This window comes from Cnephaeus nilssonii (genome assembly GCF_951640355.1).
Source record: "Cnephaeus nilssonii genome assembly, chromosome: 3".
Lineage (NCBI taxonomy): Eukaryota > Metazoa > Chordata > Mammalia > Chiroptera > Vespertilionidae > Cnephaeus > Cnephaeus nilssonii.
The window spans coordinates 27,282,436-27,308,020 of record NC_137074.1 but is presented as its reverse complement, the minus strand read 5'-3'; the positions used below and the strand labels follow the sequence as shown (position 1 = coordinate 27,308,020).

Below are 25,585 nucleotides of genomic sequence, written 5' to 3'. Positions count from 1 at the left end.
GATAAGAAGTATACATACCTGCTTAAAATAAATATCCCCTATAAAACACTAAATCTTCCTTGCAAACATTTGATAATGAATTTTTTCAAAAGGAAATAGTGTCTACTTTTCATTCCACTATTTGTTTTTGAAATTGAAAAATAAAATATTTCCAACTGTTTCCTATGTGGTTTTTTTTTTTTTACATAAACCTTTGTAGTGGTCCAAGATTTATTAGTTTTCATCACTTGCATGATTAATTAAAACTACTACATTTTTGTTTGTTATTATCAATAAAACATAATGCCAGATGCATAAGGCTGTTAAAACTTCCTACTTACCTCTCTTTCAGAAACCAATATGCAGAGCAAGGGTACAATCGTATGCAGCCAACTTCTCTTGATGTTTCTTCTGCTCTGGGTGCTTATTGGGAAATCACACACTGAAGAAGACATCATCATTACAACCAAGAATGGCAAAGTCAGAGGGATGAACTTGCCAGTTCTTGGTGGCACAGTAACAGCCTTTCTTGGAATTCCCTATGCACAGCCACCTCTTGGTAGACTTCGGTTCAAAAAGCCACAATCCTTGACCAAGTGGTCCAATATTTGGAATGCCACAAAATATGCAAATTCTTGCTATCAGAACACAGATCAAAGTTTTCCAGGCTTCCTTGGATCAGAGATGTGGAATCCAAATACCGACCTCAGCGAAGACTGTTTATATCTGAATGTATGGATTCCAGTACCTAAACCAAAAAACGCTACTGTAATGGTATGGATTTACGGGGGTGGTTTTCAAACTGGAACATCATCTTTACCTGTTTATGATGGCAAGTTCCTGGCACGAGTTGAGAGAGTTATTGTTGTTTCAATGAACTATAGGGTGGGTGCTCTAGGATTTTTGGCTTTACCAGGACATTCAGAGGCACCAGGGAACATGGGCTTGTTTGACCAACAGCTGGCACTTCAGTGGGTCCAAAAAAATATAGCAGCCTTTGGTGGAAATCCTAAAAGTGTAACTCTCTTTGGAGAAAGTGCAGGGGCAGCTTCAGTTAGCCTTCACATACTTTCCCCTGGAAGCCACCCATTGTTTACCAGAGCAATTCTTCAAAGTGGGTCTTCTAATGCTCCTTGGGCAGTAACATCTCCTTATGAAGCTAAGAACAGAACATTGACCTTAGCTAAATTTATTGGTTGCTTTAGAGAAAATGAGACCGAGATCATCAAATGCCTTCGAAATAAAGACCCCCAGGAAATTCTTCTGAATGAAGTATTTGTTGTCCCCTATGATACTCTCTTGTCAGTAAATTTTGGCCCAACTGTGGATGGTGATTTTCTCACTGACATGCCAGACACACTACTCCGACTTGGACAGTTTAAAAAAACCCAGATCTTGGTGGGTGTTAATAAAGATGAAGGGACGGCGTTTTTAGTATACGGCGCCCCTGGTTTCAGCAAAGATAACAACAGTATCATTACCAGAAAAGAATTTCAAGAAAGTTTAAAAATATTTTTTCGAGGAGTGAGTGAATTTGGAAGGGAATCCATCCTTTTCCATTACATGGACTGGTTAGATGATCAAAGACCTGAAAAGTACCGTGAGGCCTTGGATGATGTGGTTGGGGATTACAATTTAATATGCCCTGCCTTGGAGTTCACCAAAAAGTTCTCAGATTTGGGAAATAAAGCCTTTTTCTACTATTTTGAACACCGATCCTCCAAACTTCCTTGGCCTGAATGGATGGGAGTGATGCATGGTTATGAAATTGAATTTGTCTTTGGTTTACCTCTGGAAAGAAGAGCAAATTACACAAAAGCTGAAGAAATTTTGAGTAGATCCATAATGAAATACTGGGCAAATTTTGCAAAATATGGGTAAGTGGCCATTGTTGTAATTGTTCTTATTTTGTTTTGTTTGTTTTGTTTTGCTGAGCTTTGCTTGGTGCTTGGTGTAGACTTCATTAAAAGCACAGAAACATTTTAAATATTTATTCTTTTTGTACTTTAGCTGATTTTGTGTTTTACTATGTAGTGAATTTCAATTCATTGCATGAGCATGCCTAAAAGAGCTCATCAAAGAACTTTGTGAAAAATATTTTCTGATAACGTTTCCAAAATGCCACAGAGTACTTTAGCAATCTCAGCCAGAGTTTGTATGGAAATATATGTGTAGCTTGAGAACTAAAATTACTGTGACCATGTCTTTTAACCTGAAAGTTCTTAATGCTCACAGGTTTAGAAAAGAATAGAAATGTAACTTTTCACTCTCTTAAGCATGGGAACAGTGGTACCCGATAACATAAAAAAACATGCACCTGCTCAGGGAAACCAAAAGCAAGATGGTGATGGGGTTGATCCTTAGAGTACAGTTTTCCATTTTATAGAAATTTTCCCCTAATAGGTTTGCTCAGAACTTTTAGGTGACATGTACTGGACAGAAGCTACAAAGCTCCTCATGTTTATCTAAGCCGTTTTCCACTCGAGTAGTCGTATGGCTGATTAAAATCATCAGAAAACTTGCCAAATAACATATTTTCCCTTATATGTTACAAATAGTGTAATATGTCTTCAAGAGTCAGGAAAAAATAATCTATTTGAATATATATTCTAATATATTTTCTAAATATAAAAAATGTATGTGTATAGCAAATAAGGCTTTTTTAAATAACTGCATTTGTAAAAACAAAAATGAATTTTATACAGTGGAATACCTTATATGAATTAGAATGATAAAAGGTAGAAATTTGGAAATCTATTTTAAAAGCAGTGCTTATACAAACTTACCAATTAACTGATGCATTGATTCCATCTGTGATACTGTCTCGTATTAAAAGGAATGTTGATAGAAATATCATTCTGGTTTTCTTTTTCAATTCCCATTTGAAATTTATTTTACTCCATGTTACAAAATACTTGTATGATGTAATTCTAAAACAATGATACTAATCCACTGTGTATAAAGTTAAAATTCTTCCATCTGGCATTAGAGGCCTCTCTAATTTTGCTGCCAAACATTTTCCCCAACAATACCTGGCTGCTTGCTAGGACAGATATCTCATGAATGCCAAAGATTTCAAGCTTAGCCATGTTCTTGCTATACGCTTTGTTTAGGACATCTACTCCTACCCTTTTAAATGACACAAGCCCTACTATATTTTTTAAGGTCATCAGAAACTACATGTTTCATTAAGCAGATCTTTAATTCCTTGAGTTGCAATTGCTTCAGACTACCTTTTCACTCTCAGAAATTATTGACTGTGCCTTGTCCATTTACTATCTTTCATTGTATCCTGAACCTCCTAAACTAGACTAAACAGCTGCTTGGGAAAAAAAGGTGGTTATATTGGATACTCATTAAAGTACTGACTTGGGTATATATACTTAACAAATTTGTAGTTAATGGTTGAATGAAAACCTCTAAAGGCTAGTATGAATAAGAAATATAAAATTTTTATGAGGTACACGAACTATTATACTATTTAAAGTTGTGCAATATCTTTTTTAAATGTATTTTATTGATTTAAGAGAGAGATAGAAACATTAATGATGAGCAAGAATAATTGATTGTCCATCTCCTGCACACCCCACACTGGGGATCAAGCCCCCAACCCTGGCATGTGCCTTGACTGGGAATGGAACCATGACTTCCTGGTTCATAGGTCTACACTCAACCACTGAGCCACTTGGGCCAGGCAGGTTGTGCAATATCTTGTTGTGCAATATCTTATGCCTTCTCAATATCAATTTAAATTTCTGTTTAAGAAGGATCATCTTATTTCTAGATCTGAATTAGAATTACTTAATATCTTATTCAGTTCTCTCCCTAAAGGCTATATTCTATAAAACATCATTAAATATGTTTTTAATTATTTCTTATAATTTAAAGATTACAAATAATTTAAGGAGGATTTCTTAAAATTATTGATTCTTATAATTTCTAAAGGACTTCATATTTTGCATGTTGAAGTCATTAAGGACTTTATATTTTCTCATGTCAGAATGAAGAACACTGCATATCAAATGTGGAAAATGTCTTGTGTATGGCACTCAGATAGTGACAGATCAGAGAGTAGACTCTTTGACACAATAAAATAGATTGCTTAATCCTCATGTCCTTCTATGATTAACATATGTTAATGGGAAATAAATGGAGGTTGACACATTTTAATTATTATGCTAAGTTCATATAAGCAAGATTATAAACCAAAAGATTAAAGTAAACTTTATAGGTAATTTAGCCATAACAAGATGTCATGTTAGTTGATGAGTTTCTTTATGGTCTATATTTACACAGTTCAGCATAGATACTTCATATTTCTTTAGAGTTGACATCATGCCAAACACAATGTTAATCTCCTGGTGTGCATTATCTTTTATCAAAGCATACTTATAACAAATATAGACGCCTAGAATGGTTAAGTAAACTCCAATGGAAACAAAGTTAGTTAAGTGTTAGATTTAAAGCCCTAGCTGGTTTGGTTCAGTGGATAGAGCGTTAGCCTGCAGACTGAAGGGTCCCAGGTTTGATTCAAGTCAAGGGCACATGCCCAGGTTATGGGCTCGATCCCCATTACGGGTTGTGCAGGAGGCAGCTGATCAATGGTTCTCTCTCATCATTGATGTTTCTATCTCTCTCTCTCTCCTTCTCCCTTTCTCTCTGAAATCAATAAAAATATATTCTTAAAAAGTGTTAGATTTAGAAATCTAACTCTGTGGTTCTCAGTCCAGAGAATAATGTCTGGAGTGGTTTTTGAGTGTCATGACTGGGAGTGTGGTTGCTGCTAAGGTGAAGACCAGGGAAGTTGCTCAACACCTTATAATGCATAGGACAGCTCCACAACAAAGAATTATTCATTCCAAATGTCAATAAGCAGAAGATTTCTACTTCCACATTAACCAAATATGATACATTAAGAAAGTAAAAAAGTAGAACAAGCAGTTACAATTATCATTCAGAAAAATTAGTTTTCAAGTTCATGGTTTATAAAATGTGTTAATAAATTATTCTCCTTAAATAATGTCAAGCACATAACATACATTTCACTTTGCTACTATCACTAACCTTCTTACTGTATGTATTTAATAATAATAAGCAACAACAAAAGAAAAAAATACACAAAAATATTCACAGCACAATTTCCTGAGATGTTAACAATGTGAAGGTTAGCAGAAAATTAATACTTGCATGCTCTCTCCTTTGTTTGTACCTGAGAGAGGCATGACCGATCATACAGGTATCCATATAAAAGGGTTGCAGGGTCCAGAACCGAAGTTTTGTTTGACAAGCAAAACATCCCCACCCATCTCCATGAACATATTGAGCAAGAAAGACCCGAATTGTTCGATATGGGAGACATGCGAGAACCGAGGTTTGACTGTATTTAAAAACGCTTATAATTTGACTTCTTGACAAAAATAAAGAGAACATTATTCTGTGGAAACATTAAATGGTGTTCAAATTCGGTATCTTTAGTTGCAGTGTTGGAGATTACTTACAAAACAGAAGCTGTGATATAAGTTAGACATTTGTTAATTAGAATTAGAACCTCTATGTGTTTTGATTGTTTCTGCTTTAACCTCAATTCCATCTCAGAAAGTGAACTTAAAATCTTACCCAAATAACACAGAGGTCCATATGTGCATTACTTCCGATATCCTATAGTAATACAGGTTGAAATATCAATATAACATATCCATCAGTTATTCATCCAAGCAATAATTTGGTGAACGTCAAATTCAATTTAGCAGCACTTAATGACATCCTTTCAGCGCTACCTCAGTGATACAGAAACTGATGAAATCAAACTTGATTTATCAGTGAAACCAGAACAGCTAAAGACGGATGTTAAGCCAAAATCCAATGAGAGCATCATGTGAGATAGAGGAAGGTATTATTCCAGGACCCCTCTGAATATCTCCTACTGTTGTCAAGCATCTTCTGTTTGCTCTATCCTCTCTGAGTGCTATATTCAGAGCTCCTCTTAGACTACTTCAAGGGTAGCCATTTACAGATACACAATCTTTCTCTCATATGTAATTACCACTTTATGTCCAATATTAATCTTTCTATAGTTATACTAGTGGCCCGGTGCATGAAATTCATGCACATTAAAAGGGAATTAATTAGAGGAAATATTTTAATATTGCTATTTGCCCTTTCTCTATAATAGAAGTGTCAGAGATGAAAGAAAATTAGTAAAATGTGTATGAAAATCTCCCTCCTGTCAGAGTCTGGGGTGCGCCACAGGACCCAGAGTCAAGTCCCTGCCCACCCGTGCGTGCCTCGAAATCATGCCAGACCGAGACCCGGCCAGCCCCACCCCTGTTGGGTGAGACCAAGACCTGGCAGGTCCCAACCCCATCCAGCCCCGCCAGGTGGGGGGCACAGGCGGGGGGTGCGGCCTCAGGTCCCCCGACAAGCCCCGCTGGGGCAGGGGGCACAGCCTTAGGTCCCCCACCCCAGCCCGGCACCATGCAGCCTCAGGTCCCTGCTGATCGGTCTTTATGGAGTCACAGTGTGATGACCATTTGCATAATAGCCTTTTATTATTATGGTAATTTTAGGAAAGTTATTAAAATTTTCTACATTTTTTTCCTATCTGTAAAATGGAGATATAAATATACCTCCATTACTGACATATTGAAATATACCTTATTAATGACAGGAAATTGGTTTCCTTTTTTCCATAAAAATATTCAATTTTTCCTCTACTAAGTACAAACTACCTCAATCTATTTTTATCTAACATTAAATTTGGTTTTCACCACATAATGTACAATTGTTTAACTTTCAGGCTTAACAAATTAAACAATTACGCTTTCAAAGAAATAGAACTAAGCTGCAAAATTGAGGTAATTCACATGCTTCTGTGTTTGTTCTTCTGGTGATAATTTATCTCTACAGAGCCCCTCTAAAATGTTTAATGTTTCCTAACATGCTTTGATCAGAAATAAATGCTATGACACGTCACTTTTATTTTATACTACTTTGATATCCTGAAAACAAAAAAATTAAAGTACTTTAAGTAACTTTACAGCATCATTCCTGCTGCTATTTTCATGTAATTTATTTTTTATTTATTCATTTACATTGTAATGAACTTTACCACAAAAGAAACGATTTATTAAAAGGAAACAAACATATATTATTAAGGTTTCAGTTCCAAAAAATACAACAGTTCCTGATTTTTGTACCGGTCAGCAGGTGTGATTATATTAAATGCAAAGTCATCATTTCTTAGTGCACAAGATTTTATTGAAATAATTGAGACCATTTAAAAATAAGCATTTTTCTGTATAGTAAATTATAATAGTAATTACTAAAAATTACATATTTTTTCATATTTCTAGGGCAATGAACGTTCTGATTTGAATTATTTTGGAGATATATTTACATACACTCACACTGAGGGATGGGTGTTTCATGTACATTACCATGACTTCATTATACCACTAGAAATGTAATCAATAATAACAAATTTTAATATGTATAATGTGAAGTTGATTTAGTTATATTTAATCTTTAATATGTATACTTCTATCTTGTTTAGTTATATATGACACAAATAATAAAGTAATCAATTAAACAATATTTTAACCCCACTTATTTTTAAAATCATATATTTGTATTTTCTTTGTATATTCCTTGATTTTTCTTTTCTGGAATTATTTTATGTTTCCAAAAGGCAATAGACAAACTGAGAAAATTCAAAAAGAAAGTGGAGACCTAGGGCTTCTTTTGCTAAATATCTGTATAGGAATTTTGCATGTGCCTGTATCATTATATAGATTTTATGCAAATCCCTTCACAAATAAATTAATTCTCAAGTTACACTTGAATCTATTTTTATTATATTTTTCAACTTAAAGAATAATATTCTAGGACTTCATGACAACACATTTCTTAATAAGGGATTTCTTAAATATACTAAAAAAAAAAATAGGAGTTAAAGGTATTTTTAACATGAATGGTACCATTATACTGATGAAGTACAAAATATATGGATTCTATTAGAATAAAAAAAATGCTGAAATGATGATATTATATAACACTTTTTTTAGAGAAGAAAAGTGTGGGCCATAGAAGAAAAGGGAATTGGAGCTAATAGGTGAAAGAACAAAGATTAACTATGACGCAAGATTATTAACTTTCATTTCCTTGTATTATCCACTTACCAGGCTGCTTTCACTATGAATTACTGAAAGCACTCATTAAATATACTTAGGAAATGCACTTGGTTGCAAACTTATAATTTTAACATGTTAGCACGCTGATACCTGCCTGGGTAATGTTACAGAGGTAAGGATAGAGAACAGACTAAAATTAGACATCATGACATATCGACAGAAGTTTAAGTGTGTGAAAGTCTGTTATCTGGCCCATCTAGTCCAATTCTTATCAGGCTTATAATTAGATTTTCTGACAACTAATAGTTCATGTAGTTTCTAGAGTAAAGAAAAAAATTCTTACCCTCTGGTTCTATAATTATTGTGGTACATTATCATAATTAACCTAGCTGGGACATTTTGATGACTTTGCAAAAGGGCGAGGGTTCAAATCCCTTTGGATTTATTTTATTGCTGTCACGATGACATTAATGTTCTATTACTTCAAGTCTTTTCATTCCCCCTTAGGAAATAGGTGAGGAATTATTTTACAAGAAATGAAACAATAAATGTTAGCTTGAGTGTTCCTGTTAAAGTACTTATAGTTTACCAGATAAAATAGAAATGTAGGTGAAAAAACATATATGCATTAGTGTAATTTATTAGAAAAGGAAGAATTACATTATGGGACAATTTAAAGTGTACATAAGATCACTTGCAAAACCATTTCAGAGTGCAGCAATATTTTACCATCAGTGACAGTGGAAGGAGAAGAAACCAGATCCCCAAAGGGCTACATCTATGAAATAGCTATAAAACTAAAATATGTTTGACTAAGTGCTTCAAAATACTCTATCACAGTGAAGAGAAGGACAACTAATGTTTCTGTAGTATAAGGGCGCTCATTAAAAAATGGAAAATCCTGCTTATTGGGTCCATATACTTGGAAATAATGTGATTTGTTCTCTGTGTTTTTCCAAGTGCATTCTGTATTTGGGAAAACTATAACATTTGTAAATCTTAACTTCAGTCGGACATTAGAATTAATTAATCAATTATTTTTATTAAAAGCATAGTAAAAATGTAATGCTTTAAAAGACTTGTCAGAAACAAAGTAATAACTTCAAATTTCACAAAGAAAAAAATGCACTGACTAAATATTTTTACTGTATCAAATAACATGTTTTTTATTGTTCCAAACTAAAATGTGTTTGGTCAGATTGAGGAGTTCCAAGAAATTATTTTTGCTTCAGTTTGCCTTCCTAGTCAATAACACTCGAGGTCAGAATGCTAAAAGGTATAACTGCACCCTCTTTTTATTTTTCATATGTTAATATATTGCCTGGACTTCTTCCTATTATGATAAAGTACTATTAACCTGTTGGTATGTTAATGTTAACTTGTCCACAGATCTCTGTTATGTAAAAGCAAGTGAGTATCTTATACAAATTAAATTAATTATTGTTGGTGTATCAGTCTGAAAGAATTGATATAAAATAATATTTATTTTATGAGTTAAATATTAATTAAAATATATCTTATCTAATAATCCATTACAAACCAAAATAATACCTAATGTTGTCACATGTGTTAGTTTTCACATTTTGCTTACATCTATAATATTGATGTTTCTGGATATATGAAAAATTACATATTTGATCAAACTCCTTAAAATAAAAACCTACATTTTTATATAGCACTTGGTAATCACAAGTTATTTTTTTAAATGTGGGTGGGTCATGTATTATGGCGGTTTGATAATTCATCCTTCCATTTAAATCATTCAAAAATATATTGAAAACCTATATGCACCAAGCATTACCTAGGTGATAGGAATACAGCAGTAATGAAAATATACACAGATGGAGAAAAGAAAAAAACAAACAAAAGGAAAACATTGAGGAGAAACACAGAGAAAATCTCTACCTTCCTGGGCTTTACAATCTAATAGCAGGAAAAAGGCAATAAACATATACATAATATATTTTATAATGATCAGAGCTCTAAAAATAGTAAGCGTAGTTAGGGGCATAGAGCATGATGTGAGTGGAATATGATATCATTTGCAGGGTGGTCATGAAAAGTCTCTGACAAAGTTATATTAGAGCAGAGTGACTGTTTAAACATTTGGATATCTGGGAGAAAGCCATCATGTGGATATCTTGGAGACATTTTCTCAGAAGAGAAAGCATCAAGGACATGCATAAGACTTAAATCCTTAAGATGTTGAAGTGACTGGTAGAAGATAAAGTTAGAGAAGTATAGAGGGCCAAGATATATATAATTTGAAGCTTAATAAGTCCTTGGAATCTACTCTAAGTGAAATAGTAAGCCATGAAAAAATTGGGGCAGTTGAGATTCACAATTAGAGTAAATTTTATAAGCATCTCTCTGATAGGTAGATAAATAATGTGATGAAAAATAGAGAAGAGCTAGGAGTCCATAAAGGAATCTAGGTGAAAAAGAATTGTGTCTTGCATTTTGTTTAAGTGGAAAGAAATGGTCAGATTCAGGATATACTTTGAATCATTTAACAATATTTGCTGATAGATTGGATGTGGGATATGAGAGAGTAAGAAGAGACAAGGATGCTTCCAAGGGTTTTGACCTGAGCTACCAGAGGAACAGGGGTGCCATTTCCTGGGATTAGAATGACTTCAGGAAGATAGAGGTGGGATTGTGTAGTCAAAATTGCACTTTAAGTTGAAGGTGCCTACTTTGCACCTTCAGACACTTAGAGAAAGAAAATAGGTATTCCATTAGCTATTCCACACTGGCATCTGGAATTCAAGAGAGAGAGAGAGATAAGGATTAGGGATAAATTTGATGCCTAACAGCGTGAAGATGGTATGTAGAGCCAGGAGACAGGATTATATCATCTATGGAGGTTGTAGACAGAGCAGGTGTCTGAGCACTCCAAGGTTAGATGTCAGGAGGAAGAAGAGCAACCAGTAGAAATAATAATAATTGGAAGAACAACTAGGACAAAATATCTCCCTGAGACCAAATGAAGAAATCATTCAAGGAAGGAGCTAATAACTGTATCAATTATGGAATGAGTACAATGAAAACTATATGAAATTGTATATACAGGTCTGTGGGTTTGGAAATATGAAGGTTATTGGTGGCTAAGATGTGATATTTTGAAGGAAGGGTGGGAATAAAAACCTTAATGAATATTCCAAAGAAAATGGGAGGCAAGGAATTAGAATGGCAGTGTGGATCAACTTTCTCAAAGAGCTTTACTCTGAAGTGAAATGATTGTTGTTGCTTTTATACGGGGAAATATTGCAATATGTTTCTGGGCTGATGGGACTGGTACATTGATTAATGTGACTAATTTGGTTTTGTGTCAGCATTATAATTATCTATCTGTTTTCTTCCATCGCTTATGTTATTTTAAGAAAACAGTGCATCTAAATTCAATGCAAGCCACTTGGTTAGAAGGCAGGCTGTTAGTAACTTGGATTTTGTGGAGCACAAATGGAGGAAATCCAGAGATGGGAAACAAAGGAAAAATAAAAATACCACCCACATATTTTGAACACCAAAAAAGGCTTTCAGGAAATATTTTTTGATACAGGGGTGGGCAAAGGTAGGTTAATAATAATAAATATAATAATAAATAAATAATAATACAGGAATAAACTGTGTTTCCTGTACTGACAACTATAGACCTACTTTTGCCCACCCTATATTTATTCCACATAAAGCGTTGTATTTTACCATTTGGAACTTATTGACTTGTCATGTGCCCTAAATTCTAAAGAACTAACCTTTTATTTTTGAAGATGAGAGACAAATTAGAAGCAGCAATATTCTGAGAACTAAGGCAGGAAGCAAGTAATTTTACAATAGTCCCAGAGGTCAGAGACTAACAGCAAGACAAGCAGCTTGGGGAAAAACCTCGGATATGTGAGCTAGTAAAAGTAGTAACAAAATATTGACTCTTAGACCAGGTAACATGCTGTGTAGTGTCTTCTATGTGTCCTTTAGCATTCAGGGAAATATTCAATGTCAGAAAAATTAATTTGTTAAAATAAAGTGAAGATGTCATAATACAATAACAACCTTTGAGTAATACTATTTGCACATAATAATAATAATAATAATAATAATAATAATGTCATTATTAAATATGTATTTAACCAACAAATACAATTTTTCAATGTAATATTATTATTATTATTTAGAATTGTTGTGTGGTCAGAATATGCCTAAGGAAGTACTGACCAGGGCTGGCCGATGTGGCTAAGTTGGTTGGAGTGTCATCCCAAACACCAGAAGGTGGCTGGTTTGATTCTGGTCAGGGCATATACACAGGTTGTGGGTTCAATCCCCCACTGGGACATGTAAAGGAGGCAACTGATGAGTGTTTCTCACTCACATAGATGTATCTCTCTCTCTCTCTCTCTCTCTCTCTCTCTCTCTCTCTCTCTCTCTCTGTCTCTCCATTCCTCTCTTTCTCAAATCAATAAAAACATATCCATGAGTGAGGATTAAAAAAAAAAGTACTGACCAAATAGCCTTTGGATTAATCACTTTAAGCCTATTGTGTTGTTTGTGTGAATAATATTAATTAAAATTTATTAACCACTAAGAACTGGCTCTGTGCTCAGCACTTCTCTTTCATTATGATAGCTCTCTAGAGAAATATGATCCTTATCAACAGGTGGTGACAAGGATACTGAGGCTTAAAGAGCTTAAGCTGCTCAAAATTCCACAGATATTTATTAGTAGAAGCCAGAGATACAATTTGAACCCTGGGGTCTGATGAAAACCAAGTACATCTTCCATGTACTTTGCTCCATTTCTATTAAAAATTTTGTGTACCCGTAGGAAAGAAAATAATAATTAAATCTCCTTTTTCTTTATCTTTAGTATAGGAGTGCTAAAGCCTGTTTCCTGAGTTGTCATGGAAATTTGAAAAAATATATGTAAAACACATCACATATTTCTAGACACATACCAAAGTAGGGTTACCAGATAAAGAACAGAATATCCAACTAAATTAGAAGATCAGCTCAAAATTTTATTATTGTTGTTATTATTATTATTAACTGTTGATATTATTATTATTAATTACTAGAGGCCCGGTGCATAAAAATTCATGCACTGAAGGTGGGGGGGTGTCTTTCAGCCCAGCCTGCCTCCTCTCACAGTCCAGGAGCCCTCAGGGCGGGAGGTGACCCAGTGATCAGGGGCAGGCGATGCCCCTGTCACACCTCTGCTGCTGCCACTGCCGGCAGCACAAACCTCGGCCGGCCTTGGTTACCTGAGCCTCAGGCGGCCTTGGGTGGCTGGGCAGCCGCCATCCGAGGCTTGCCTGTGCCTCGGGCTGGCCCTGGGCTGCTGGGGGGCTGAGTGGACTGGGGGACTCCGGAGGCAGGTGCCCCAGCGGGGCTGAGGAGACTGGGTGCCCCCATTTTGTGGCTGTGGGCGCCACCATATTTGAGGGCGTGGCAGTCAATTAGCACATTCCCTCCTTATTGGCTGTGGGCACCACCATCTTTGAGGGCGGGGCAGTCAATTAGCATATTCCATCATTGGCTGTGGGTGCTGCCATGTTTGAGGGTGGGGCAGCAATTAGCATATTCCCTCCTTATTGGCTGTGGTCACCGCCATCTTTATGATGGCATGGGGGTCAATTAGCATATTCCCTCTTTATTAGATAGGATTTTAGTGCATGTCCCATAAATCTGCATGGAGCATACTTACTAAATAAAGTTACTTGTTCAGTTGAAATTCTCATTTGACTGGGTGTGTTTTTGCTTTTTTATTTATCTAAATCTGGTAATTCAACTGCAAGTCAGATGTGCTACATAGAACTGAAAATAACCCCTAGGAGTAGGGTTTAGTGAAACTTAGAAACATTCAGTGAAGGGCCCACAATTGGTGGGATGAGCAGGAAAAAGAAAGAACATAGACCTGGGTTGGCTCTCACAACTGGATCAGGTCAGCAGGGATTGGAAAGTGGGGGTTTTCAAGGAATACCCTGAATTTCTAATGTCCTGGCTATAATTCTCAAGATTGGGTCTGGGCTGGGGCTAGGAGAGCTCAGCTTGCATGTTAGGGTTTCCATTAAATGTTAAGTGAGCTGCGGAAAGTAAAGATTAATAGAAGGGCAAGAGCTCATCTAAATGTTAATATAGTAAAATGATTAATGCAAATATTTGATAATTTAATATCTAAAAGAAGAATATAATAAATTATTTCAACATCAAAAAGGTTTTACTTATATATTAATATATCTTTTAAATTTCATTGGTATATAATCAAAGTGAATTTTGAAATAGCCAACGATTTCAGAGAGGAAGGAAGAGGGAGAGAGACATAGAAATATCAATGATGAGAGAGAATCATTGATCAGCTGCCTCCTGCATGCCCCACACAGGGGATGGAGCCTGCAACCCAGGCATGTACCCTTGATTGGGAATAGAACCGTGACCTCCTGGTTCATAGGTCTATGCTCAACCACTGAGCCATGCCAGCCGGGCGAGTCTTACACTTTTGAGCAAGATTGTTTCATTGCTTGTGTTATTATATTGCACAGATTAAAATTTAACATAGCTGCTGTTTCCATGGCTGATTGAAAAAATAAAAGACTTATTGTATTTATTTTAACTATTGGTATTGTACTGCAGCAGCTTCACTTCGTAATTCATAATTCATAATTGCCATGAAATAAATTTCAGTCAATTTAACCTAAAACAAGTAAAATACAAACAATAAATTAAAATCAGAGGAAACCATCACTACCATCATTAACTGCATGCTTTCATGTGTTAACTTTGAGTCAGATGTTTCTGTTCTTCCAGAAATTCCACCTCAGTTTTATCCTCTGATCTTGGCACAGTTTGTCTTATATAAAAGCACCACACCAGTTATTTATGTAATGGTATACTAAAGAACAACAACAACAACAAAAAAACATTTTAAGAGATAAAAGGAATAACAGCTATCAGCTTGCTTCAAATACTGCTAAGGAAACCAACATCTAAAACGCACTCCTAATTTTAAACAGAAGAACTTGATTTTCCAGATGGGCCACTGAAGCAGAGCTGATGACACAATGCATCCTTACCCCCAGGGGCAATTTGTCTAGTGGTGTTCGGTGTCCCAGTATTAAGCCTCAAAGTGGAAAGCTGACAAAAAAACAACACACCCAAGGACAAAATGGTACAAACATTATAAAGTGACTAGAGGCCCGATGCATGAAATTTGTGCAAGGGTAGGCCTTCATAGCCCCAGCTGCCTTGCGGCCCCATCCCACTCCTGTACCCGCCTTGGCCTGGTGCTACCTGCATCTGCCACCACACACCCCTGGTTCCCCAGTTCCATGGAGCCCCCCAATGATCGCCCGGCAGAGGGTGGCCTGGGCCTTCCTCTTTGGGGGCGATCATGGAGCCCCCTGATTGATCACCCTGCTGGCCAGTGGCCTGGGGCTCCCTCTGTGGGGCGATCATGGGGTGATTGAAGGCCCCCCAACCAATCACATTGCACCCACCTTGGCTGGCCTGGCACCAGTGCATGTCATAGTGTGGTCATCTGGAAGGTCGTCCGGATGATCATTCTGCTGTTCAGTCCTTTGGTCGATTTGCATATTATGCTTTTATTATTATAGATAAAGCTATGCAAAGTCTGCAGTGAATCCCTTAAAATGCAATATTAGCACTCAAATAAAGGAAGTATATATACTAGAAATAAACTCTCCCGGACACTATATATAGTGTATCCTATCTAATAATAGACAAATATGCAAATTGACCATACCTCCGACACCCCACAAGCCACACCCACAAGCCACGCCCACCATTCAATCAGAGCAAGTATGCAAATTAACCCAAACCAAGATGGCTACAGCCACAGAGAGCAAGGTTTCCTAGGTAACAGAGGAAGCCAAGCTTTCCGCCTGCCCTGGCCAGGCCTAAGCCTCCACTCAAGCTACAAAGTTTCAATTATAGAAGGTAAACAAATTCAAACAAATGGCGGCAGAATGGAGCTTGAGAGAGCAGGCCAGGGTTGTCGCCGGCAACAGGGGAAGCAAAGCTTTCTGCACACCCTGGCTGGGCCCACCCGCTTAAGGCAACAAAGTTTCAATTATAACCCCAACACAAATGGCTGCCGGCCTTGGAGGGAGCCCCAGGCTTGGCTCTGCTCCAGGCTACAAAGTTTCAATTGTAGAAGGAAAATAAATTCCAGATACCAGGGCCTCCGCTTGCATTGCCAGGGGGCGTGGCCCGCCTGCAAATCACCACAGGCCCCTCGCTCAGGCCGCCCCACACCCCAAGGGAACCCCCACCTGATCCGGGACGCCCTTCAGAGCAAACCAGCTGGCCCCCACCCCTGTACCAGGCCTCTATCCTATCTAATAAAAGAGTAATATGCAGATTGATCATCACTGCAACACACAATATAGCTGCCCCCATGTGGTCAAAGATCCTGCCCCCATGTGGACACAAGATGGCCAGCAGGAGAGGGCAGTTAGGAGGCACCCAAACTGCAAGGAAGGGCAGTTGAGAGGGACCAGGCCTGCAAGGGAGGGCAGTTGGAGGTGATCAACCCTGCAGGAGAGGGCAGTTAGGGGTAACCAGGCCGGCAAAGGAGGGAAGTTGGGGGCAAACAGGCTGGCAGAAGAGTGGTTAGGGGGTGATCAGGCTGGCAGGCAGAAGCGGTTAGGGGCAATCAGGAAGGCAGGCAGGCAAGCAGTTGGGAGCCAGCAGTCCTGGATTGTGAGAGGGGTGTCCGACTGCCCGTTTAGGACCGATGGGATCGGGCCTAAACGGGCAGTCGGACATCCCTCGAGGGGTCCCAGATTGGAGAGGGTACAGGCTGGGCTGAGGGACAACCCCCCTCCGTGCACAAATTTCGTGCACTGGGCCTCTAGTATTAAAATACTTTGATAGGCATATTCTCCCTAGTAGAGACAATATGGAAAACTTTCATGAAACTTTCTCTGTGAATTTGTGTCTGCTGCTAGAAAACCACAACTCAGAAGAATATTATTTGTAGCTCATATTGAGTACAACTATAGATAATAAAACTAATTCTTACTGTCAGATGTTTATTTTTAAAAATTCAGTAAACAAGAATATAGCATACATTATATATACTATTTTTGTCCCCTTAATAAATCTCAACTTCTGTAATTGGAATCAAAATAAAGAATGTATTTATTTATTTACATTTAAATTGTACTTAATTTCTTTTTTCCCATCACCATTTATCCCCCTATACTCTCTTCCACTTCCACCCACTCAAGATTGTATTTAAAGCAGTTAATACAATGTCTATAACATAGCAATGATAATTAAGAATGACAATTTTAATATTATTAGGAGTCATAAACATAAAACACCATTCTGATAATGTGTAAAACTCTACTGACTTCTATGACAGACCAAAAAATAGTGGCATTTTCAATAAGTTATGATAACAAAATAATGCTTACCTTGACAATGCTATTTTTTAAAAGTTTGATGGTTAAGGAAATTTAAATAAGGGTTATGCTCTAGACATGCTTATTCAACTTTTATTATTATAAGAAACTTGATAGTCATAAAAACCATACCACCTCTCTTGGAGACTGTGTATAGTATCACATTGTGCACTTTACTTTGGAAGGTACTATAATATGAAAGTATGCTACTCTTAGATTATAAAAAATACATTTTAATATGTGTAAGATAGTTAGAGGGGAATATGCTTAAGACACATTTTCCTTATACCACTGACAAATATTCTAAATATGAGCAGTGGATCTAAATAGTTACTACGCATGTGAGATTATACAGGCACATACATAATTTGAAACAACATATTGTAAGGCATATTTCATATCAAAAAAATCTTTAACATCAACTTATTCATCCTAAATTTTTATTATATAACAATGTAAAGAATAAAAAGTGTTTTTTAAGTATTTAAGTTTTATTTAGTATGGCACATAAGAGACCCATGGACATTCAAACTTGGCAGTAGTATGGTCTTGATGTAAAAGTTTAATATTTCATAACTTTTAAAAATTTAAACCATATGGAAATTAGATTTTGCTATTTTTATACCTGGAATTCAATATTTTCAATCATATTGCTTTTATGTTAGGCATTCAAACCCCTGAATAGCCTATAGAAAATAAAGGTGAAACATTTTTACACTATAGGAAATGAAAAGTTTATAACAGTTTGGTCCTCTACAACCTAAATACCAAATAACACTCTTTTATCATAAAAGGGAATAATTTTATAATAACTTATGAAATATAGATTGCCCAGACGGTGTGGCTCAGTAGTTGAGCATAAACCCATGAACCAGGAGGCTACCATTTGATTCCCTATCAGGGCACTTGCCCTGGTTGCAGGCTTGGTTCTGGGTTGGGGGAGTGCAGAAAGGAGCCGATGGATGTTTTACTCTCATATAAATGTTTATCTCTCTTTTTCCCTCCCTTCCTCTCTCTAAAAATCAATAATTTTTTTAAATCCCGATCATTTTTATCTTAACCATTTTAAATAAATATCTCAGTGTACTGTGCAGTGATAACTTTTTAAAAAACAACTATAAATATTTTTGTGTTAAATATGATTGTGTATCAGATAGGGAGAACTTCAATTATATTTCCTAGGAAACTTACTAGACAAACAAGTTTCTAGAAAATATTACTTTACTTTAAAATGGTCTTTATTATGGAGATTGCAGCCAAAAAAAAGAAAAAAGAATGTAATATGATGTCAGAAATATAAACACATAAATATTATAATTCAACTATAATTTACCTAAATCTGAAGCATTCTTCTTCTAAACTTATAAGAATATACCAGATGCTGGAAAATTGCATAAAGTAAAGCGAGGAACCTAACAAAACTTTTTGTTGTTATTTTGTAATATTTCCCTCAGAAATAAGAAAGAAATGGAAATTAGGTACTACTTGAGTTTTCACCTCCATTTCATCAACCAAATGGGGAAAAATCATGGCTTATTAAGGAAAATATGATGTATCAATATTGTTTTAAAGTAAAGGTTTGAAAGAATGTATTTAACTTATCCTGCCAAAGACATAGCAACATTATTAATAGTTGTTTCTAAGATTATAGTGTTCTTGTCAAGCTATTTTCTCTAATTTCACAACTGAGTTTTTCATAATCAACAGATGGAAAGAACCCAATTTGGTCATTAGAACAACAAGAACAATATTTCATCATTTTGACAATTATTCAGGCAGATTAAAATAAACTACATAATTAACTATGATAAAGATGCTATTGTACCCTTATTTGGGCATCTAGTTCTAGGCCTTTTTTGGTTTGTCTGATATTATGAACATCAATAATGATTATAAAAACAAAATTTTTATATTAAATTTTACTCCACATCTCTATAATATTTTATAATTTTATTCATTAAATAAATATATTGAGAACCAATCATGTGTCAGGCACTATACTAAATGTTGTGGAAAACATAGTGCAGAATAAAACACAGATCTTTCATCAAGGTGATTACCACCTAATGCTGGAAGAGAGAAACAAATAAGCAATTACCATACAGAGTGGTAAGGACTGTAATATGGCTAAATTCTATGGAATAAAATATAGAAGAACTGCAATCCAGTCCTAGAGTCTTATGGAAGGACATCTTTCTCAATGAATCAGAGTCTTTTGGGAAGATAAAATATTGCTTGCAAAGACCCAAATGTCATAGAGATAGCAAGAGAAAGTAAGAAGGCAGGTGTAAGGAGACATGAATATGGAGAAGTATGCAGAAACAGGTCATAAATTTTGTAAACTCAGCTATTTGGGGATTATATTTCCATGTGGAAACATTTTGTTCTGTTTGTTTTCTTGTTTAAATCAGCAGAGAATGCTATCAAATTTGAATTTTAGTAAGAGCATCCTGTCCGCAGGGGAGAGGATGGCTTAGAGGTGAGCAATAAAACTGACAGGAAGAATGATTTGGAGGTGTGTTGCAATGGTCCAGGGCAGCATTAACAATGACCTAGATTAGCAAGGTTATGCTGGGAATAAAAAGACCAAGCTGACAATGGATTTGAGAGATTCAATGGATATAAGTCATATATATGGGGATTCATTAGACATAGAAAGTGTATGAGAAGAAAGGGAAAATCAATAAATGCTATCCAATGTTCTGACTTGACTAGCCAGAGCCTTTTGCTGAGTTAGGTACTTGTGGAGGACAGGGTTAAGTTTCTGAGTTCGGTCCTTCACACATGGCGTTAGTGTGACATGTGTGAAGGACATAGGAGACATCTATGGTGATAGGTTAAGTAGGTACTTGGATATAAATGGTAATTTAATTAATTGGATTGGGTATGATCACAAAGTATTTTATGTAGAATGACAAGAGATACAGACCTAGTATAACTATCAATATACAGTGTCAGGAAGGAAGAAAAGGTGCCTAAAATTCAGAGCAAGAAAAAGTGCCTAGAAAATTAGAAGAGACAAAAAAAGAAAACAAGAGAAATTTGTGATGTTTTTGAAGGTGGCGAAAGTAAGCTTGTCAAAAAGAAAGGTAAAATATTGACAAAGTAAGCACTAAAAAAGCACATGACCTTTAATATTTAATGATTCAGGTCCTTGTTTGTCATCCATCTGTGCTGTATTTAGATCTCCAAAATTATATAAAGAGAGATAAACTTCTCTCCATCTGCCTATATACATATGAGTGTGCATGCATCAAGATAAATATTCAAAATATGTAACAAAACATCTTATGGCACTAATAAATATAACCTTGTGCTTAATTTTTTTGAAATATATTTGTGTTCCTTTAATAAACTATGCTGAAATAAACACTAACCAACTTTCCACCTTTCCAAACTTCCATACCCTTCAATTGCTCCGTCTGGGATTCCCAGACTGACAACCAGCTTCACTGCTGTTTCAACTTCTGGTCGTTTTTCTTCACACTTTGGCTTTAAGAGATGTCTGGCGGGTCCTGGCAATTCTTTTTCACCTTCAGCTCATTCAAATAATACTGCTTTTATTTCACCATGCATGTACCACAGAGTTGTATGTACATATATATCTTCCTGAGTTCTCATTACTATTTTAAACATTATTTCTTCCTTCTCCCTCAGAATAATCCAATTCACTGAAGCAGATTCTGTCAGATGATACTATGCTATTCCACTTCCCTATATTTCTGTAGCCATCTGCTTCAATACAAGTGAATCCTACTCATTCACTGGAGATTTTTAGCATCTAGCTTACTTTCCCCTTCTCTCTATCATAAATCATGTAATCATTTTAAAATATTTCAATGTTTGTACTAATAATCCACCCAATGATTTAACTCTTCTTGCAATCTACTCTCCTGCAGGAATTACAGCCTTACTTGTGTCAATCAAATAGTTCAATGTGCCTATAAACACACACACACACACACACACACAGAGAGAGAGAGAGAGAGAGAGAGAGAGAGAGAGAGAGAGAGAGAGAGAGCACTAATAAATTGAAGGCCTTAAACTCAAGATCTTTAATGTAGCTTAGTAATAAATGTCCCTACCTAATTAATTTCCCAAAATTTTCTACAGAATATTTATATTTTGTCTCTCCTCAAAGCTTAAAAATCCCTCCTCCAGTCCTATTTTTAGTTATAAACTTGCATTTACACGGAAAACAATACACCCAGACTTAAACAGCTCACCATTTCCACCAACCTATCAAAATCACACCAAAGAACTCTACCTTCCTTCTGTGAAATGTATTCTCTCTCATCTCTATCTAGATTCTCCAGAGTCCATTCACTCATGACTATGCAAAAACTTGGCTTTTATAATTCTTTTTCTTCTCTCCTCCATCATTATTTTTCTCTCGATCATTCCCATTATTTTACTAATATGCAATATATCTAATCTTGAAAAAAAGACCTCACATTGTTCAATGGTTACTTCCTCATTTCATTTTCCTAGTCTTTTTGACAGCAAAACACCCTAAATGAGCTATCTTTACCAATTGCCTACTTTTCTCATTTTATATTTAAATTATTCCACTATCCCATTCACTTCATGTTGACTGCTCTCAAAATTGTCAACAGTAATTTCCACTTTACCAAATCATGTAATCGTTTCTCCGTCATCTTACTTAACCTGTGTTTGAACTTTGTTCATTCTCTCCTCATTGAAGCATCTACTTTTGTTGGGTCCTGGGAACCCAGCAATCACCAGGTAGTTTCTAACGTTTGTGAACCTACTCTTTTAGTCTTGTGTTGGTGTTTCTCCTCTTTTTCTCAGTTCTGAATGTTTTAGTGTTCCAAAATTCAGTCTTTGGGCATGTTCTTTCTCTCTCTCTCTCTATTTTAAAATCCTCATCCAAAGATATTTTTCCATTGATTTTCAGAGAGAGTGGAAGAGAGAGGGATAGACAGATAGAAATATCAATGTGAGAGAAACACATAGATTAGATGCCTCCTATATGTGCCCTGACCAGGGCCTGGTCCTGGGAGGAGTCTGCAACTGAGGTATGTACCTTTGACTGGAATTGAACCCATCTTCAGGCTGACGCTCTATCCACTGAGACAAACTGGTTAGGGCCTGTTCTCTTTTCTTATACATATTCATTTCATAAGTGATTCTATCCAATTTCATGCCTTTAACTACTATTTACATTCTGATGGCTTCCAAAGTTTTATCTGTAGCTCAGACCTCTCCCTGAACTCCTGGATCTTGTGTGCATATTCACTTAAATATGTAGTAACTATCACAAACTTAAAATATTCATAATTTTCTTTAATATTCTCCTCCCATGCTTCCCTATCTCAGTTAAAAATCACTCCCTTCTTCCACTTGCTTATGCCAAAATCCTCAAGGATAAACAATGCTGCCTCCCTTTTGATCACTCCTCACATCCAATTTGTCAGTAAATAATGTTAACTTGACCTTTAAAAAAAATAACCAAGCCAGCACTCACTTCAAGAGTACACATTGCTTATAATTATTAATGTCTATTACATATCTTTTCATCTAAAACAGTTGTAAATATAGTCTGGACATTAGAAGATATTAAGAAATAAATGTTCAATTTATTAGGTATGACAGTGTTGTCTTGGCTAAGTAGGAATATGTCCTGTTAAGGTGGAGGGAAGTGGAGGGAAGTGCATACTGAATTGCTTAGGTGAAGAATGTGATGTCTGATCCAGCCTGTATGCCCAGTGGTTGAGTGTCGACCTATGAAACAGGAGGTCACAGTTCAATTCCTGGACAGGGCGCATACTTGGGTTGTGGGTTTGATCCCCAGTGTGGGGTGTGCTGGAGGCAGCTGATCAATGATTCTCTCACTATTGATGCTTCTATCTCTCTCTCCTTCTCCTTTCTTCTCTGAAATCAATAAAAAACATATTAAAAAAAAAAAGAATGTGATGTCTGCTCAACAGCATAAGACAAATAAAGAAATAGAATGGATTAGAAAATATCCAGAATTTAACCCTCTTTACCACTTCCACTGTTACTATTTAAGTTCAAACCACCATCATCTCCCATCTGTTTTTTTTCACTAGTCTTCATCTCAATTCCACACTAGCTATACTAGTTTCCTTTTTTGCTGTTTATTGAACTTATCATAACACTCCCATATTAAGTATAATTAGAACTTTTGCACTGGGTCTCCCTCATTGGTCTCTTTGCTTCCTTCTCCAGATATTTACATGAATAGATCATTCATTTTCTTCAGGTCACTCGTAAGTCACCTCATTGGAGCCTCTCCTGGCTACATTTTCAATACTCTATACACTTGACATTTTCTTTTTCTTCTTATTTTGGCCCTCTTTGCACATATTATTTAGCAGATTGATGTTGATCATCATTGCTCTCTCCCACCAAAAGAAGAACAGGAGTTTTTATATATTTTATTTAGGACTGTATACCTGGCATATTGTTGGGCACATAATAGTCAATGAGTGATTGTTCAGTAAGTGAATAAATGAATAATTGAATTATTCTTCTCATCTTACCTTTACTAGTAGAGCTCTCCAAAGCTTAGCTCTTAGATCTCTTCCCTATTGTCTTCCTACAATTTTCCCTAAGGAATCTCATCTATTTCTATGATATTAAACACCTTATATATGCTCATGAATTCTGTTTATATTTCTGAATGTTTCCTACTTTTGCAAGTTACTCAAAGCCCAAACTTTTTTTACATGTAAACCCTTACTTTCTCTATTCCACATTAGCAAGTTCTTTCAGCTCAACCCTCAAAATAGAGCCAAAAATAACTTAAATCAGACTATCTTCAGATTCAACCCACCAATGTATCTTTTCTGATTTTCTACAATAGCCAGTCAGTCTCCCTGATCCCACCGCAGTTGTTTCTAAAGTTTATTCTCCTCACTGTGGTTGGAGTTATCTTTTCAAAATGTAGGCCAGATCTTACCACTGTCTAGATAATAGCTCTCCAGTGACTTATTTTTTTCTAGAATAAAATCCAGATTTCTCATCATTATCTAAAAGGGCCTATATGACATGTTCTTTGGCTACTTCTTTTAAGATTCTCTCCCTTTTACTATACCCCAGCCAAGCTGGTCTCCTTGAGACTACTTATCCTACCTAATAATAGAAAATATGCAAATTGACTGCACCTTCACCACGCCCAAGCCACGCCCACCAGCCAATCAGGACAAGTATGCAAATTACCCCAACCAAGATGGCAGCTAATTTGCATATCAAGACAGTGTAGAAAGAAGCCAAGAGCTGCAGAAAGTAGCAAAGCTGCGGAGAAGCAAGCAAGCGGCGGGGGGGGGGGGGGGGGGGGGGAGGAGAAGGGAGGAGCGGAGGCGGGGCCGGGGGAGAAGGGAGAAAAGCAGGTGGCCTGGCGGAGAAGACGGGCCGGGGGAGAATGGAGGAGAGCAGGCGGGCGGGGTAGAGTGCAGCAGGAAACCCTATTGCAGGATTTTTCCTGCAACAGGAATGCTAGTTTAAAATATATGGATAAATGGGCTCTGAGAAGTTGAATACCTTTGTGCAAGTTCAACCAATTTTCAGTAGTTGAGTCTGGTAGCAAAGCCTGTGATTCCAAGCCATGTACTTTGCAGCCCCTCAGGATGTAATGTGATATTGGCAGCAGTTTGAGGACATTAACTGAATCACACAACACGTCAAGTGTGTGCTTTGCAGAGGTTAAATATGATGTGGTCCCATAGAGTTGAGGGAAAGCAGAATGATTAATATAGGTGTGTTCGCAGTGGTTAGGTGTTCATAGCCAGAGCCCAGCAATGTGTTATTGATGGAAGAAATGTGGAGACAAATGAGTCCACCACATACAAGGATAATTAAAAATGAGAATGGATACATTTATGAAGGGATAGGATAGAGGCAGAAAGTTTGAGTTAAGGTGATGCCTTGGGAAACCAGAATCTAAATGACAGTTTAATTTTTTGTTTGCTTATTACAAATATTTGAATAACAAGGACTTCTGGTCACAATGACAGGGATTTTAAAGATAGGACACAGGACAGGTATCTTTATCAAAATCTCTAGCTAGGCACAT

The 25,585-nt window shown here is 36.4% G+C and overlaps 1 protein-coding gene across 1 annotated transcript in view; it reads left to right on the top strand.

Annotated features, from left to right (window-relative positions):
• The window catches only part of BCHE (butyrylcholinesterase), a 52,983-nt gene that overhangs the window by 3,747 nt on the left and 23,651 nt on the right, over nt 1-25,585 (top strand). Inside the window, exon 2 of the mRNA XM_079763448.1 lies at nt 332-1,856. Within this exon, the coding sequence (XP_079619574.1) occupies nt 340-1,856 (1,517 nt within the window). The 5' untranslated portion in view covers nt 332-339. The remainder of the gene's footprint in view (nt 1-331; nt 1,857-25,585) is intronic.